The 15,444-nt window shown below is 39.1% G+C and overlaps 1 protein-coding gene across 2 annotated transcripts in view; it reads left to right on the top strand.

Annotated features, from left to right (window-relative positions):
- TRPC4 (transient receptor potential cation channel subfamily C member 4) overlaps positions 1 to 15,444 on the top strand; it is a 140,677-nt gene that overhangs the window by 113,603 nt on the left and 11,630 nt on the right. For both annotated transcript variants that reach the window (XM_057399983.1, XM_057399985.1), the window contains 4 exons: positions 3,861 to 4,000; positions 9,477 to 9,790; positions 12,026 to 12,221; positions 13,823 to 14,017. In XM_057399983.1, coding sequence (XP_057255966.1) covers positions 3,861 to 4,000; positions 9,477 to 9,790; positions 12,026 to 12,221; positions 13,823 to 14,017 — 845 coding nt within the window. The remainder of the gene's footprint in view (positions 1 to 3,860; positions 4,001 to 9,476; positions 9,791 to 12,025; positions 12,222 to 13,822; positions 14,018 to 15,444) is intronic.

Here is a 15,444-nt window from a genome sequence, read left to right as displayed (position 1 = left end):
CAGCTATCCATAAGTCTTCTAAATAGAAAAGGGAGGTGTGCAACATCACACAGACAATGCTGCATTGATCTCTGGATGTTGGCTTTCAATTAGCACCCTCCCCACCCCACCCCCCTTCCCCCCCCCAGCATAGATCTTCCTAGCCTTTTCCTTATTCTTCCAATGAATGTAACACAACAAAATTGGGATATTGTATCAGACCCTGTGACAATAAGAGCTGACTGACTTTCCTCCCAACTGACCTGACCCAACCTGCTTGCAAAAAGATGTTGTTATGATCTAAAACAAGATTTCAAGATCTCTGTCGATATGACTATAAATTAAACAGCACAACTGGGAATCCCTGAGGTTTGTTGCTCAGAATAGCTCTATCATGTAAGCTCACCAGGCCTTAGAGGAGTCTTCAGCTTTGCTGAACCTGAAAGGCTCCAGGATTTCAGAGTACACTTTTCTAAGAAAATCATTCAGGCACACTTGGGAGGATTTACAGAACTCAAGAAATCCCAATTCTTCCAGCATTCATTGCTCCCTCAGTATACCTCCCTATAGAGACCCGGTACCTGCAAGAGCTGACCTTGGTGCTCATCATCTCAGGGTGAGATTGCCCTGAAGTTCTGAATCAAGCCTTAGAACTTGGTACCTTCAAAGTTTTGCCTTAAATAGGGCATGTTTGGGAAGCTCTACTGTGCATACATGGACCGTGTGTCTGACACAAATGTAGCACCCATCAGTCCACCTAGGTTCCCATTCTCCAAAGTCCTGTTAAGATCTCAGTAACTGTATTTATATATCTGGAGTTTGCACTTAGATGCTTTATCTGGCAAAAAAAAGACTAAACTATCACATAACCATTGCAGCCAAGAAAATGTATGATTTCCAGTTTTCCATTATCATTTGCTTGAAAGGAACAAGCCCTGCATAAGGATGAACATCAAAGATGTCCTGAACAAAGATAAAAAAATAGAACCACTGTTGTTCCAGTATCAAAGTATACTCAGAACTTTCAGCTGCCACATGACTTCAGTGTTGCTGGTAGTTTGGATTAGTTCTCTTTCTAACTCAAAATGATCAAATTTACAATAGCCATATAATCTCTTCCACTGTTCTGTAATAGGTCAGTATTTCTCTGTTAACATCAACTTTACAATTCCATTTCATTTTCCGAAGCCCAGGAAGTGCTTGGAAAAAACAGCCTGGCTTTTCACTCACAGACAAATAAAAACAGATGAAATGCAGAAGCATTAGTCAGTGTTTCTTTTTCAATCTGTACATAATTTTATTATATTTTAGGCAATGCTATCAAAGCGTATAATGCTGAGCAACACTATTGCAGGGAACAGCCCTGTTGCAGTTGTGTCAGCTCACATCTTTGGCTGGCTGTGAATCATGGAATGTCTTGGCAGAAGAGTTTAATGAACCTACAGCCTCCCACTTAAGTATTCATCTTATTAATCATCCCAAGCTATTTCTGCTCTGTTTTTAAAGCATGTTTCAAAGGAAATGCTTGTGATGAATTACAAAAGAGTTTATTTAATTCTATGAATGCGTGTATTTCTCTCTCTAAAGCCTTTTTATATGGAGTCCTATCAATGCCACTGTCTGCTTTCTGTGCCATAGAAGTCTTCCCAGTGTCAAGATCCTGGGGCTACATCTGTATTATAAAATAAAAAAGAGCAAGGGACTGTTCTCTAACACAGAGGCTTAGAGGCCATATCTGTCTTACAGAGAGTTGGTCTCCTCTGAGCCTGGGGCCAGGTCTCCTCAGGCTCCTCAGGCTCCTGTGGCATGATGCTGATTTTTATTTAACATTCTGCAGGTGGAACAGGCATGATTTAGAGCAGTCTCTGAAATATGAGTGGTATATTGCAGCCCACAAAACATCTGCTTTGATGACCTGATGATGCTTAACATGTTATGTCTAAAAATTAGTGGAAGAGCAAGCAGGGGTATTTGCAAGCACGTACTGAATGCTTCAGGTTCGAGGGAACTGTGGAGGAAAGGGGCAACCTTCCCTGCTGTCATCATATTCATACTGTGTGTTGGGAGTGACCAACTCTTTGAAGAGTAAGTGGTTAAGCCATTTAACAGGCTGAAATAGGCTGGCAGTTAGGAGTCTGCTGGTAGCCCTGTGAAGGTATGTTCCATTTGTGATGGCACTTGGGCAGTTAACAGCAGCAGTAGAGATTGTGGATATAGACCCTTGTCATGTAGTAATGTTCAACTGTTTTCTCAGGATGACTCATCACAATTGATTGCACCTTGAAAAGAAATGTTAGCTTTTTAACAGCGATATATTTTGTATATTGGTTTTATCAGGTAGCCTAAAGATAGAGTTGTAATCAGCCTTGTCCTTTCTTAGAATGTGTTCCCCCAGCTCTGCAGAATGCTGAAATAGTGGTGGTGGCACGGCTGGAAATTAACTCTATGAAAATAAATGTTGCTGGATCAATCAGATGATCCAGATACTCTTGAGGCTTGTGGTCATTGATGATGACATGCAGAAACAAGATGGGAATATGTGGCTGAGGTTTAAGGGGAGAAAGTAGTGAGGAAGGGAACCTTTCCTTTTGAAAGCAGTCAGGAGACAGAAAGGCTCAAGCCAAAATATTTCAAAATGAAATTGTACTCCTCCCATCTATCCCCCTCCTACCTTCCAAATGACTTAATAAACTACCTGGCACAACAAAAATAGACCAGAAATCACTTGTTAGGTATCATGTTTGAGAGAAGATGTAAGTTTTCCTTGCAGTCATCTAAAAGACCATTGAGACAACATGTATAAGGTTCAAGGTGAAATTAGGCCCTTGAACCTTAGAGTTATGCAGGACTCTATATATAGTCTCCTGCAGGAAATTTTTTCAGTATTTTCCAAATGAACATGTGATAAGCAGATGGAGAAAAGCCGTCTTGAATTAGCTGTTCTCAACATCTATATCTGAGAGATTGCTCCCTTTTGTGGTGAATTTTGTTCCTTTAATGGGGACAAAAGTAAGAAATTCCTTTAAGAAAATAATGAACTGTGAAAAATTGAAAGTTCTATTAGTATTTTTATCAAAAGAGCTCTATAGATAATAATGTAAATTATGCATTTAAATGTTCCATATTGGTTTAGTGTACTATATTATACAATAATGTGACGTATCTTCTTCAGAGATGTTTTAATGTTTATAGCATTAGAGCATCTCCACACAGTTGTTTCTAGAGCTGTTATACCAAGTTCATGTCTGACAACTTGCAAAATTTCCCATTGGTATTTAATATTTCTGTATCACTTTGTGTCCAGCGCAATGCATGCTCTGCACACCTGAAAAGTTTCCATTCTTTCATATCCCAAAGGAAGGAATCAAGAAAAAATATTCTACTGCAGAAACTACTCTTTCCTATGCAAAAGGGAGACTTCAGTTCAGCATTGGCAATAACATTAGAAATTCTCTTACTTACTGTGTGTGTTCTAACTGAAATAAATTAGTGTGCTGGATTGACTCCTGCAGTCATAAACTTTCTAGTTAATGATATATGTCAGCAGATAATCAAGGACAAAGTTGTCTGGTTTTAAGACCCTTTTTTACTTATTAAGATAAGTGTAATGGGGAAAAGATTGACTAAAGCCAAAGAAATTGCCCTTGTATAAGCAGATGATTTATTTTTCTTTTTTTTTTAATTTTGCCTGCCAAATTAATTCCAGAAAAATTAATGGGAAGATAAAATTTCATCTTTCTAGATGAGTAATTTAGAGCACTTCTCCACCTTCCCTTTATAATTAATGTAAGAAGAATCAATCCATTGTGAAGTAAGTGTCTAGAATAGTCACAGGCTTTTTTATTGAATATTCATGCTTAATGACTTACGTTCCCTTTCAGGTTTTATTTGGGGTGAAATTAAACAAATGTGGGATGGTGGACTACAGGACTACATTCATGATTGGTGGAACCTTATGGATTTTGTAATGAACTCCTTGTACTTAGCAACAATCTCCTTGAAAATTGTCGCATTTTCAAAGGTAAAGTATTTTTAAAAAAATGGCAAAATATTTAAGATAAATGAAATTAGGCTTCTTCAAACTTTCTTCTGTATTTCAATGTTCTCAGCCTTAGAAATGACAAGAAGCTAGACTAGGATAAGAGCAAGCAAAACATTGTGATTTATACTTCCTTATTCTTGGATGAGGCAGTCTTTTGTTATTTGATCCTGAACATTCATACTGTAATTTTCTTGGAAAAGGATAATCACTGGTAATATTTAATAACTTTTGCACAAAAATATGTTTTGTGTTAGTTTTTCTTGGTTTTCAATAAGAAATTATTGCGCCTAACAGAATTTTATATACCATGCAGAACTTCCAGACAGGGCTACAAGAAAAATATTTATCCAAAATTAGGTGGAAAAAAAAAAAGAAAGAAAAAAGGTGAAGAGTAATATTTTAACTTTGTTTTGAAAATTCATGATAAATGCAACATGAAAAAGTAAAGCTGAATGGGATAAAATGGTCACTTAAGGCTGGGTATGTTCATTTTCCCATCCTTTTCATGGACTTTTTGTTAATAGTTATATTCCCGCTGTTTGACTTGACTTATACTACAGGAAAAAAGCCCTCCTTTCAAAGCCATGGAACATGATAAATGCTCCATCCCTGGCAGTGTTCAAGGTCAGGTTGGACAGAGCCTTGGGTGACATGGTTTACTGTGTGATGTCCCTGCCCGTGGCAGGGGTTTGGAACTAGATGATCTTAAAGTCCTTTCCAACCTTAGCTATTCTATGATTATATGTTGCATTTTGTATGTATTCAACATGAATCCATTACATGATAGAAATTCCTCAGAAAATAAAATATATTAATCAAAAAATGGTCTAAAGTGCAAGGAAGCCCTATCTGAAAGGAAATGAAAGCACTTGTTGACATCTGTCATGGAGCTCTTGTCACATTCAAGTAAAGAAAACAAGCCCATTTTTACTGGCCACTGTGGTCAGCATTATATTTCAGATGTTTTAAGTTCCCTACTACCAGCTACCCTGTATGCATGGAAGGGGAGTCTCTCCTCTGCCAAGATCCTTTCAGCTAGGAATAGGAGACAGCCGTCAAGTAGCTTGTTAGAGCTCCTTCTACTCAAACAGCAGCTGTTCCTCCTGCAGCCCTGCCATAAGTATAGAGGAACAAAGGAACCTCTAATTTATATCATCTTGTGTATTTACAAGCTTCCACATGTCAGTTGATCAGGGGCAGGGATGAGCAAAGGCCTGTGATCTGTTGATACACCATTCTCCTCGTGTGACAAGAGTTTTGGCACAATGGCTCTATAGCTGCAAACCTTTGGGAGTCTTCTCAATGAAATTTGGAGCTGTTGTCTGAAAGAGTGAGGTGCCTGAAAGTATGAGGAGAGCTGTGACTTAAAGCTGATGAAATGCTTTTTTACGCACAAGGATGCCTTGTCATAAAGTAACTGGAAAATAATAATTTCTCTGTCCCATGTAACAAAGCAAGTAGTTCAGTGAAAATGCATGTTTCCAAAGCATTAGAGATGGCCAATTATTCACTTTAGAATAATATTAATTAGAAGACATCCTTTCATCTTCCAGAAAGCTTCTGCTTAAGATAATCAAATTCCAAGGTGACAGTATCTGGGATAATGTGCATCCATTGCACTCTAATTTAGTGCCTGCATGCCAATCATAGTGAATACAGTTCATAAAGCACTTTGGTTCTGCAGCTATTATTTTTTAGTGCATGTGCAACATTGCACCTAAATACTTTTCTGTTTCTTAAACAAAAAGAGCTTCAGTTGTGGTAGTCAGCTGAAACACATGATGTTGTAATTAACAGAATAATACAATCTAATTTAATACCCAGGCACATTTCCTTCAAATACGTGCAAAAGAGTTTCCCACCTCTATGACAGATGAGATTGAGAGGGTACCAAAAGTAACCAGTACATTTTGATTTAAATTTTTTATTTTAATTTACCTAACTTTTCAAGGTAGGTTTTTCTAAAATAAAGCTTTTTTGGTTTATTAAATCCAGTATATAAGCCTAGTGCTTAAATAAATTCTATCTATGACAGCTCAAGCCACCTAAGAAAATATTTTAATTAACTGTCTTGAGTAAAATTATAAGAATCCCCTTATACTACTGTCCTGTGTGATACATGTTCCCAGAGGAAAATGTAACATTTATTGCCCATTCAAGGCTATCTGACTGAGATAGTAGTTAAGCAGATGTATATTATTTACAGCAGGTGACAGGACTGTGTAAGAATATCATTCCAGGATGAGAGAACTGCTAAGATAACTCAAAGTTATATGTTTCATTGCCAGTATTCAGATAAAATAAGTACATCTCATATTTTTCATAGAATCATAGAATGGGTTGGGTTGGAAGGGACCTTAAAAATCATCTCATTCCAACTCCCCTGCCACAGGCAGGGACATTTTCCACCAGGTTGCACAAAGCCCCATCCAATCTGACCTTGAACACTGCCAGGGATGGCATCTTTTCTGGACAGCCTGTTCCAGTGGTTCACCACCCTCATAAAAAAAAAAAAAATAATAAAATCTTTCTTATATCTAGTATGAATCTACCATCTTCTAGTTCAAAACCATTATTCCTCATCCTGTTGCAACACGCCCTGCTATAAAGTCTGTACTCATTTTTCCTATAAGCCCCCTTTGAGCGTTGAAAGGCTGCAATAAGGTCTCCTTGGGGCCTTTTTTCTCCAGGCTCAACAAGCCCAATTCTCATAGTGTTTCCTCATAGTAGAGATGTTCCAGCCATCTGATTATTTTTGTGGCCTTCCTCTGGCCCCGCTCCAACAGGTCTTTTCTGTATTGAGTACTGCAGAGCTGGGTGCAGTACTCCACGTGGGATCTTATCAGAGCAAAGGGGCAGAACCACCTTCCTCAACCTGCAGGTCACACTTTTGATGCAGCCCAGGATGTCATTAGCTTTCTGGGCTGCAAGCACACACTGCCAGCTCCTGTCCAGTTTTTTTATCCACCAGTACCCCAAAAGTCCTTCTCCTTAGGGCTGTTCTCAATCCCTTCATCATCACCCAGCTTGTATCAATACCAGGGGTTGCCCTGACCCAAGTGCAGGACCCTGCACTTGGCATTGAACCTCATGATGTTCAAATGGGCCCACTTCTTGAGCTTTGCCAGGTCCCTCTGGATACCAGCTTGTTCCTTGACTGTGCCAACCATACTATTCAGCTTGGTGTCATCTGCAGACTTGCTCAGAGTGCACTCAGTCCCACTATCTGTGTTCTTCATGAAGATTTTAAACAGTACTGGTCCCAGTGCAGACCACCACTTGCCACTGATCTCCATATGGACATTGAGCCATATATGTGACTGTCCAACTAATTACTCATCCACTGAACAGTCCACCCATCAAATCCATCTCTCCAGTTTAGAGAGAAGGATGTTGTGGGGGATGCATCAAATGCCTTACCAAATTCCAGGTAGATGACATCAGTAGCTGATATAGTAGTGGACAAGTAGCTGTTCCCACTGATGTAATCACTCCACCATACAAGGCCACTAGGTTGGTCAGGCAGGCCTTGCCCTTGGTAAAGCCTTGCTGACTGTCTTGAAACATCTCTCTGTCCTACATGTGCCTTAGCCTAGCTTCTAGGAGGATCTGTTCAATGATCTTCTGAGGCACAGAGGTAGGGCTGATAGGTCAGCAGTTCCCAGAGTCCCTTTCTTCCTGTCACCAGGGCCTTTACCTGACTGACTTTTCAGGTAACATGGGGAGTGGCCTCCCAACTAAATCAGGACTATAGTATGGATCTTGTCAGGTCCCATAAACTTATGTATGTCCAGGTTCCTCAGCTGGTCTCAAATCACTGAGCCATCACCTTCTTTGGAGGGTGAGTGCAGCAGAAGCTATGCTGTTTCATCTGGCCCAGATGAGTCATTTTCCTTACTACTGAGGGCATACTAGCAGCAATGATGGATGCATCTGAGTGGCCTACAATAGGTAAATACAGACTGCAGTATGGTCCTTCTTTAAAATCTACTTCATATTATAACATCCAATCATTTTAGATGACTTCATAGCATAGATTCTGTATTCTGATACATTCTGTAAAACAGATTAATGAGACTAAATAAATAATAACGAGTCTTCCACAGGAGTTAAGCCTCAGTTCAAAGTAACATCTAACGTCTTCAAGAAATTTTGGTAAAGCTGGAACAGTAAAGAGTCACAGTTCCAGGGATCAGACTCTTCAATAATGAGACACACAAGCAGTTTGCCATGGTTCATTAATAAATAGCCTTTTCATCATTGGTCCAGTGTTAGTGATTGATATACTTATTCCTTGATTAAATGTTTTCTTCCATCTTGCCAAGGTCGTGGGGGTTTCTATCCACCATTGTTGTACCTGGCCTGTTCCTCAAAGAAATAATTTATCAATTTTACAGCTGAAAGTTTCTATAATCCCAGGCACAGCTACAGGTTGGGCAGAGAAGAGATTCAGAGCAGCCCTGTGGAGAAGGACTTGGGGGTGTTGGTTGATGAGAAAATGAACATGAGCCGGCAGTGTGCGCTTGCAGCCTAGAAAGCCAACCGTATCCTGGGCTGCATTAAGAGGAGCATGACCAGCAGGTCGAAGGAGGTGATCCTGCCCCTCTACTCTGCTCTTGTGAGACCTCACCTGGAGTATTGTGTGCAGTTCTGTTGTCCTCAACATAAAAAGGACATGGAACTGTTGGAACAAGTCCAGAGAAGGGCCACGTGGATGATCAGGGGACTGGAGCACCTCCCGTATGAAGACAGGCTGAAGAAGTTGGGGCTGTTCAGCCTGGAGAAGAGAAGGTTGCATGGAGACCTCATAGCAGCCTTCCTGTATCTGAAAGGGGCCTATAGGGATGCTGGGGAGGGACTCTTCATTAGGGACTGTAGTGATAGGACAAGGGGTAACGTGTTAAAACTTAAACAGGGGAAGTTTAGGTTGGATATAAGAAGGAAATTCTGTCCTGTTAGGGTGGTGAGGCACTGGAATGGGTTGCCCAGGGAGGTTGTGAATGCTCCATCCCTGGCAGTGTTCAAGGCCAGGTTGGACGAGGCCTTGGGTGATATGATTTAGCGTTAGGTGTCCCTGCCCACGGCAGGGGGGTTGGAACTAGATGATCTTAAGGTCCTTTCCAACCCTAACGATTCTATGATTCTATGATAATTATAAAACCCCAGGTGTTCAAAAACTGTTCCTTTTGCTTTGAGAGAGAATTATTAGAGTTGCATAAAACTAGAAACTGTAGACCATCCTGCAGGTAAAAATGAAAGACAAGTACATGAGTAGTGCCCATTTTTTTGTTTTGCTAAAATAAAAAAAAAAATGGTCTGAAGGCATGTTGCGTTCCAAAAGACATTAGTTTTATTGTGCTACCTGCAAATTAATTGAAGAGTTTGTAAAGAATCTGACATACTTGTTTATGCATAAAAATAGAGGAGTAATTTCTTCCCTTCTGCTTGTTTTCAGTATAGTGGGTTAGTTCCACGGGAGAGCTGGGACATGTGGCATCCAACCTTGGTGGCCGAGGCCCTGTTTGCAATTGCAAACATCTTTAGCTCCCTACGCTTGATCTCATTATTCACTGCAAATTCCCACCTGGGACCTCTGCAGATATCTTTAGGAAGAATGTTGCTGGACATTTTGAAGTTTCTCTTCATATACTGCCTTGTGCTGCTAGCTTTTGCAAATGGATTGAACCAGCTTTATTTCTACTATGAGACAAATGAACCTGGCAACTGCAAAGGAATACGATGTGAAAAGCAGAATAATGCATTTTCAACGTAAGTGGCTGATCCATTTCTATCCTCCCCTTCTGTCCTTAGTATTTTAATCACTCAGATGTTGTTTACGGGAGAGAGGCCGTCTGTTTCTATTGGTATTACAGTGGTGTCCTGACAGACACATCTAAAGTTACCCTAATATAAAAAAATAAATATTAGCATTAAATCAATCTGTAATGATGTTCATCCCATAGTACGGTGAAGTCTGTACAAATCATTATATCTCAAAACATAAAAAGATAAAATAAAGACAACAAGGAGATAATATGATATTAGGAAGTACATGTTTAGAATTAAGGGAAAAAGATCATCAGATCAGAGCTTGCTTATCCAGGCAGCTGTCACATTGCATTTCTGTGATGTCTACTGGTGGGCATTAAATAAGTTTGGTTGTCTAAAGCATGAAGATTCTTTGTAAATGTGATAAACTGAGGCAGGAAAAAACATTCAGTCCAGCCTTCTACTGAAACTGAGTCTATTCCATACAATCAAATACTGTATTCTAATTTCTTGTTAAAAGTCTATTTTTTTAATTTTTTTTTCACTTGAAAAACAGTTTTACTATCTATAGTTCCAAAACTCTACCAAATGAATAATAATACTCTATCTCATCTTTCAACTTTCAATCTGAATCAAAATCCTACTATAAATACCTGTTCCCTATTACCTCCTATCAATCATATCTAGGCTGTTTTTAAAATATGTTTATTATCAATGGCTTCATTCTCAAAGTAAATAATTTTATAAAAATAGCACCTTTTACATCATCTTAATCAAGTCACTTTGCTCAGGCATGTGTATTTTGCATATTAATAACATCTTATGCAGTTCTAAACTTTGTGTGATCTAAACAGAAAGGCGTAAGGAAAATTTTTAGAGCTCCGTATTTATGGAAGCAATATTTGGAAAATAGTGGGGACTTACTGGCAGTAGTGACAGAAGATGATGTTAAGCAAACCATCCTGAATCTTTTCTGCAGAGTCTTTTCAGCAGCTGAGCAGGAGAGAATAGTGGTTGTTCAGTTTGTGCTCTGGCAAGTGGAAACCATACCAGAGACTCCAGAGGAGTACTTTGTCACTCATATACACTGTACTACAGGCACAGAGATACAGGACCTTGAGTTACTATAAGTAAAAGCATACTGCGCTCTCAGGTTTCTCTATGGGACAGCACTGTACTGGGTTGAGTGATAAAGTTCTGTTTCACAGATGATAGTGCTTGGTGGGAAAAGGATTTGAAGGGTTATTTTTGCCCAGTTCAGGACAGCAGGTCCCTGCATGCAGGACCACCCAGGGTGCTACAAGTCCCCGCAGTTCAGCATCCTCCCTTTTCCGGGTGCATGGGGACAGCACTGGTGGCCCACACGTCCTGTCCAAGTAACCTGCTCCTGTTGTCAGGGTGAAGGAGCAGGAGAGAGGCCATGGAGAAAACTCACTCCAATTAATACCAACCTATGGGACCAGGCAAGCAGAAAATTTTGCTCCAAACTTTTCATAAGGGTCTAACCAGAACCCACCCTTATGACACTGTAGTGTAGCTGACCATTGTATGAAAGTGAAATTATGTCAAACTGTCTAGTTTCAGAGGAATCTTTTTGAAGTTGGTTATTGTTATTTAGCTTCGTAGCTCTTGTCCCAAGCTTCTATAAGGAATATCGTATACTTTAGTTATAAAAGCACAAGTTTCATTTGAGCAGCACGTTTGTCTTTTTAATGCCTCCATTCTTGGGAAAACAAAACATATGCTAATGATAATAATATTCTTCTAATTATACAACTCCTTTTATCTCAGTGGCTCTCAACACAAACCAGAAAGTGCATAAACTGACAACACCAAGTATTTATGAGGATACTGTCATTGTTTAAACACAACCATTGAGTTACTTTGGGATCCTTATTTTACACTATACAGTCGAGGCAAAGGGTCAAAATGCTTTCAAAGGCAGGTTCTAAAATAAGATTTCTAAAACTATGTTATCCCTCAGAAGTTTGTACAAGATGAGACTTTCACTCGCAGGCTTATTTATAGATTCAGTATTGGATATCTAGAAGCTCAGATTTGAAACATTAAGCCATCATTTCCCTAGAAAGATATTCTGTATATGTTGCTTCTATTGTGATAAGTATCATTTATTTCAAGCAAGTCACAGACTTTTGTATGTTTGGGGAAAACCTGAACAATCTGAAAAGTACGTGTGTTGTTATACAACTAGTCCTTTTGGGTTTTGTTTTTCAGATTATTTGAAACGCTGCAGTCATTATTCTGGTCTATATTTGGACTCATCAATCTCTATGTGACCAATGTGAAAGCAAGGCATGAATTTACTGAATTTGTTGGGGCCACCATGTTTGGTACATATAATGTAATCTCCTTGGTTGTTCTACTCAACATGCTAATAGCCATGATGAATAATTCTTACCAACTAATTGCTGTAAGTTGTATCCTTAGATAATTTATAATACATACCTTCTCTCTGTTCCTACATCCTATTTTTCTAGCAATAAACCTTTTTTACAGACAGGGCATTGGGACAAATTCTCTGATTCATTCTAATTCCTTTGCTCTGTTTTGGGAGGACCCAGAAACCAGACCCCCATTAGATTGGGCAGAGGGGAATTTCTCCACAACTGTGAATGAGGAACAGGTGGCCCTGCTGCAGAAGCCAGTTTATGGGTTAAGGATGTCCTAAAGCTGCTGGCAAGTGACAGGAGCTGCTGCCCTGCTCAAGCTGTACTGAGAAAGAGACCCTGCCAAAGATTGTTCTGTCTCTGCTTTATTTTTAATGCATTATATGTATTAACCTTTAAAAGGCTGATTTTTTTTTTTTTTTAATTTTCATACAGCATGAATATACAGATAATAGATATGGGATGTTTCTTGGACAATTCTGGGCCCATTAGCAATTCAAACAAAAGATCATGATCATTTTGCAGTCTTTCTGTTTTTCTCCTTCAACAAAACCTGTCTTCATCCTTACCAAAGCTACTGTGCTATTTTTATTTCTCAGCTGTCTATTAAGAAGGCTAATGAAAACAAACACTGATTCATCATACGGTAATTCTAATATAGTCATGCAGAAAGCAAACAAATGAAAGAAAGCTTCACAGTCATATATTTTTAAAATGCCCCCCCCTTTTTTTTTTCTAATCAGGAAATTACAAAAGAAATACTGACTACATGTGTTTATATAGTGCTAGCCGGCAAAGTCTGGTGCACAATATCACAACATACTAGGTCATCAAAACTAAGACTGCAGTTGAAATAGTTTTCCCACTACAACTTCTGAATTTTTTGTTTTGATTAATTAAAGATTAAAGGCCTATAGTTTAAGTTCTTGATCACTATGGTTGTCATCCAAATACAATATTGTAAATTTAAACTTCTTGCTCAGCTGCTACATTTAGCAGTCTTTACATGGACTTTAGTTTTGGGTTTTTTTCAAACTTTTCAAAATTATACAATATTATATAGAATCCAAAAGAAATAAAATTTTAAAATAAAATTAAATAAAATTAAATTAAATTAAAATAAAATAAAATAAAATATATAACCCCCTCACAACCTAAATAGAATCTGAATATACAGATCTGAAGCAGAAGGAAAAGGAGATATTCAGCTCAACAGTTTTAAGTAGCCTCATGATTTGTTGGGTAAGCTATTTGAGAATTTCTGGGGCTGTCAGTTACTAAGAGAGTTTGTGAGATTTACACACTTGTTGAAGCTGCTACTCAGCAGAGTAATTAGAGTGATCTGTGTGTAATAATGATAAGCTGCTATTATAAAAAAAAAACATCTCTTTCAGAAATGTAGCATTTTTCTGCTTATAATTATCTTTTGTTTATTTAAAAGCCTGTAGCAATGAAATAAAAGTTAAAAGTGGATATATATTGTATGTATACTGAAGTAAAGTAGCTTAGCTTTGCTTTGTGTTAAAGACCTTCTGTCAAAAGAAGATTCCACTATTTTAACAAGAAAATCAATTTATTCAATTTTAACAAGAATCTGTGCTGGTGGTGTGTTTCCTGTGTGCAGGATCATGCAGACATTGAGTGGAAGTTTGCTCGAACAAAACTCTGGATGAGTTACTTCGAAGAAGGAGGAACTCTGCCCACTCCTTTTAATGTCATACCAAGCCCAAAGTCTCTGTGGTATCTGATCAAATGGTTATGGAGACACCTTTGTAAGAAAAAAATTAGAAGAAAACCAGAAAGTTTTGGAACAATAGGGGTAAGTCCTGTGCTTTACTCTGCCTACAGTACTCCTCTTTGTTATATAGGTGAGTCTTTCTCAGCTTTACAGACCATCCAAACTGTCAAATAACGTACATATGAGTTAGAGAATAATTCTAGTAGATAATGTTTATACCTTACATTCATGTAAATGTATTAGACTGAAAAAAAAAAATCATGTTTCTGTGCAATGACATAATGAACCATAGAATCAAGGATCATAGAATAGCTAGGGTTGGAAAGGACCTTAAGATCATCTAGTTCCAGCCCCCCTGCCATGGGCAGAGACACCTCACACTAAACCATATCACCCAAGGCTCTGTCCAACCTGGCCTTGAACACAACCAGTGATGGAGCATTCACAACTTCCCTGGGCAACCCATTCCAGTGCCTCACCACCCTTACAGCAAAGAACTTCTTTCTTATATCCAATCTAAACTTCCCCTGTTTAAGTTTTAACCCATCACCCCTTGTCCTGTCACTACAGTCCCTAATGAAGAGTCCCTCTCCAGCATCCCTATAGGCCCCCTTCAGATACTGGAAGGCTGCTATGAGGTCTCCACGCAGCCTTCTCTTCTGCAGGCTGAACAGCCCCAACTTTCTCCGCCTGTCTTCATACGGGAGGTGCTGCAGTCCCCTGATCATCCTCGTGGCCCTCTTCTGGACTTGTTCCAACAGTTCCATGTCCTTTTTATGTTGAGGACACCAGAACTGCACACAATACTCCAGGTGAGGTCTCACAAGAGCAGAGTAGAGGGGCAGGATCACCTCCTTTGACCTGCTGGTCATGCTCCTCTTAATGCAGCCCAAAGACTTTTCAGCTTCAGGATGATATTTCTGTATGGAGAAAGAAGGAGCAGGTGCCCAGTAAAGCAAATGGCTTGGGCTAAGAGAGAACCAGGTTAATACCCAGTAGATATTTAATTATTTACCCCAAGCACAGCAGTTCTGATATGAGAGATTTCCATCTCAAAGTCATTAAGATCCTGAAGGGGAAAGGTACTCTCTTGGAAGAACAGAAATATGTGATGTGAACCCCTAATTACTGAACTGGGTGTGGAGGACATAGGCAAGGAAGAGATGTGGGACATTTTTGGTTTATTTCTGTAGAGTAAATTTTAAAATAAAAATGTTGATGGAAGAAAATGGAAATCCTAAAGTATGTGACCCAATAGGGCTATATCCATAGCTAGTTTCTTACAGAATAGGCACTTAGCTGAAAGAATAGCTGAAACCCCTGTGAAGCAGAGGGCTCACCAGAAGAGCCATCACGGCAACAAGACTTCCAGGTGCCCAGTGAAAGTGAGTGGCTGTAGCTGACTAGGCATATTCAGTCCATACATCTGTGCAACTCATAAAACTTCAGCTAGCTCCTCAGGTATAACACAAGGCCCATTAGGGCTATCTGAATTTGGAACACTGTGA

This window comes from Pezoporus wallicus, unplaced genomic scaffold (genome assembly GCF_028554395.1).
Source record: "Pezoporus wallicus isolate ANWC-B61680 ecotype Strahan unplaced genomic scaffold, APGP_CSIRO_Pwel_v1 scaffold_7383, whole genome shotgun sequence".
NCBI lineage: Eukaryota > Metazoa > Chordata > Aves > Psittaciformes > Psittacidae > Pezoporus > Pezoporus wallicus.
This window is presented reverse-complemented; position numbering and strand designations above follow the sequence as displayed.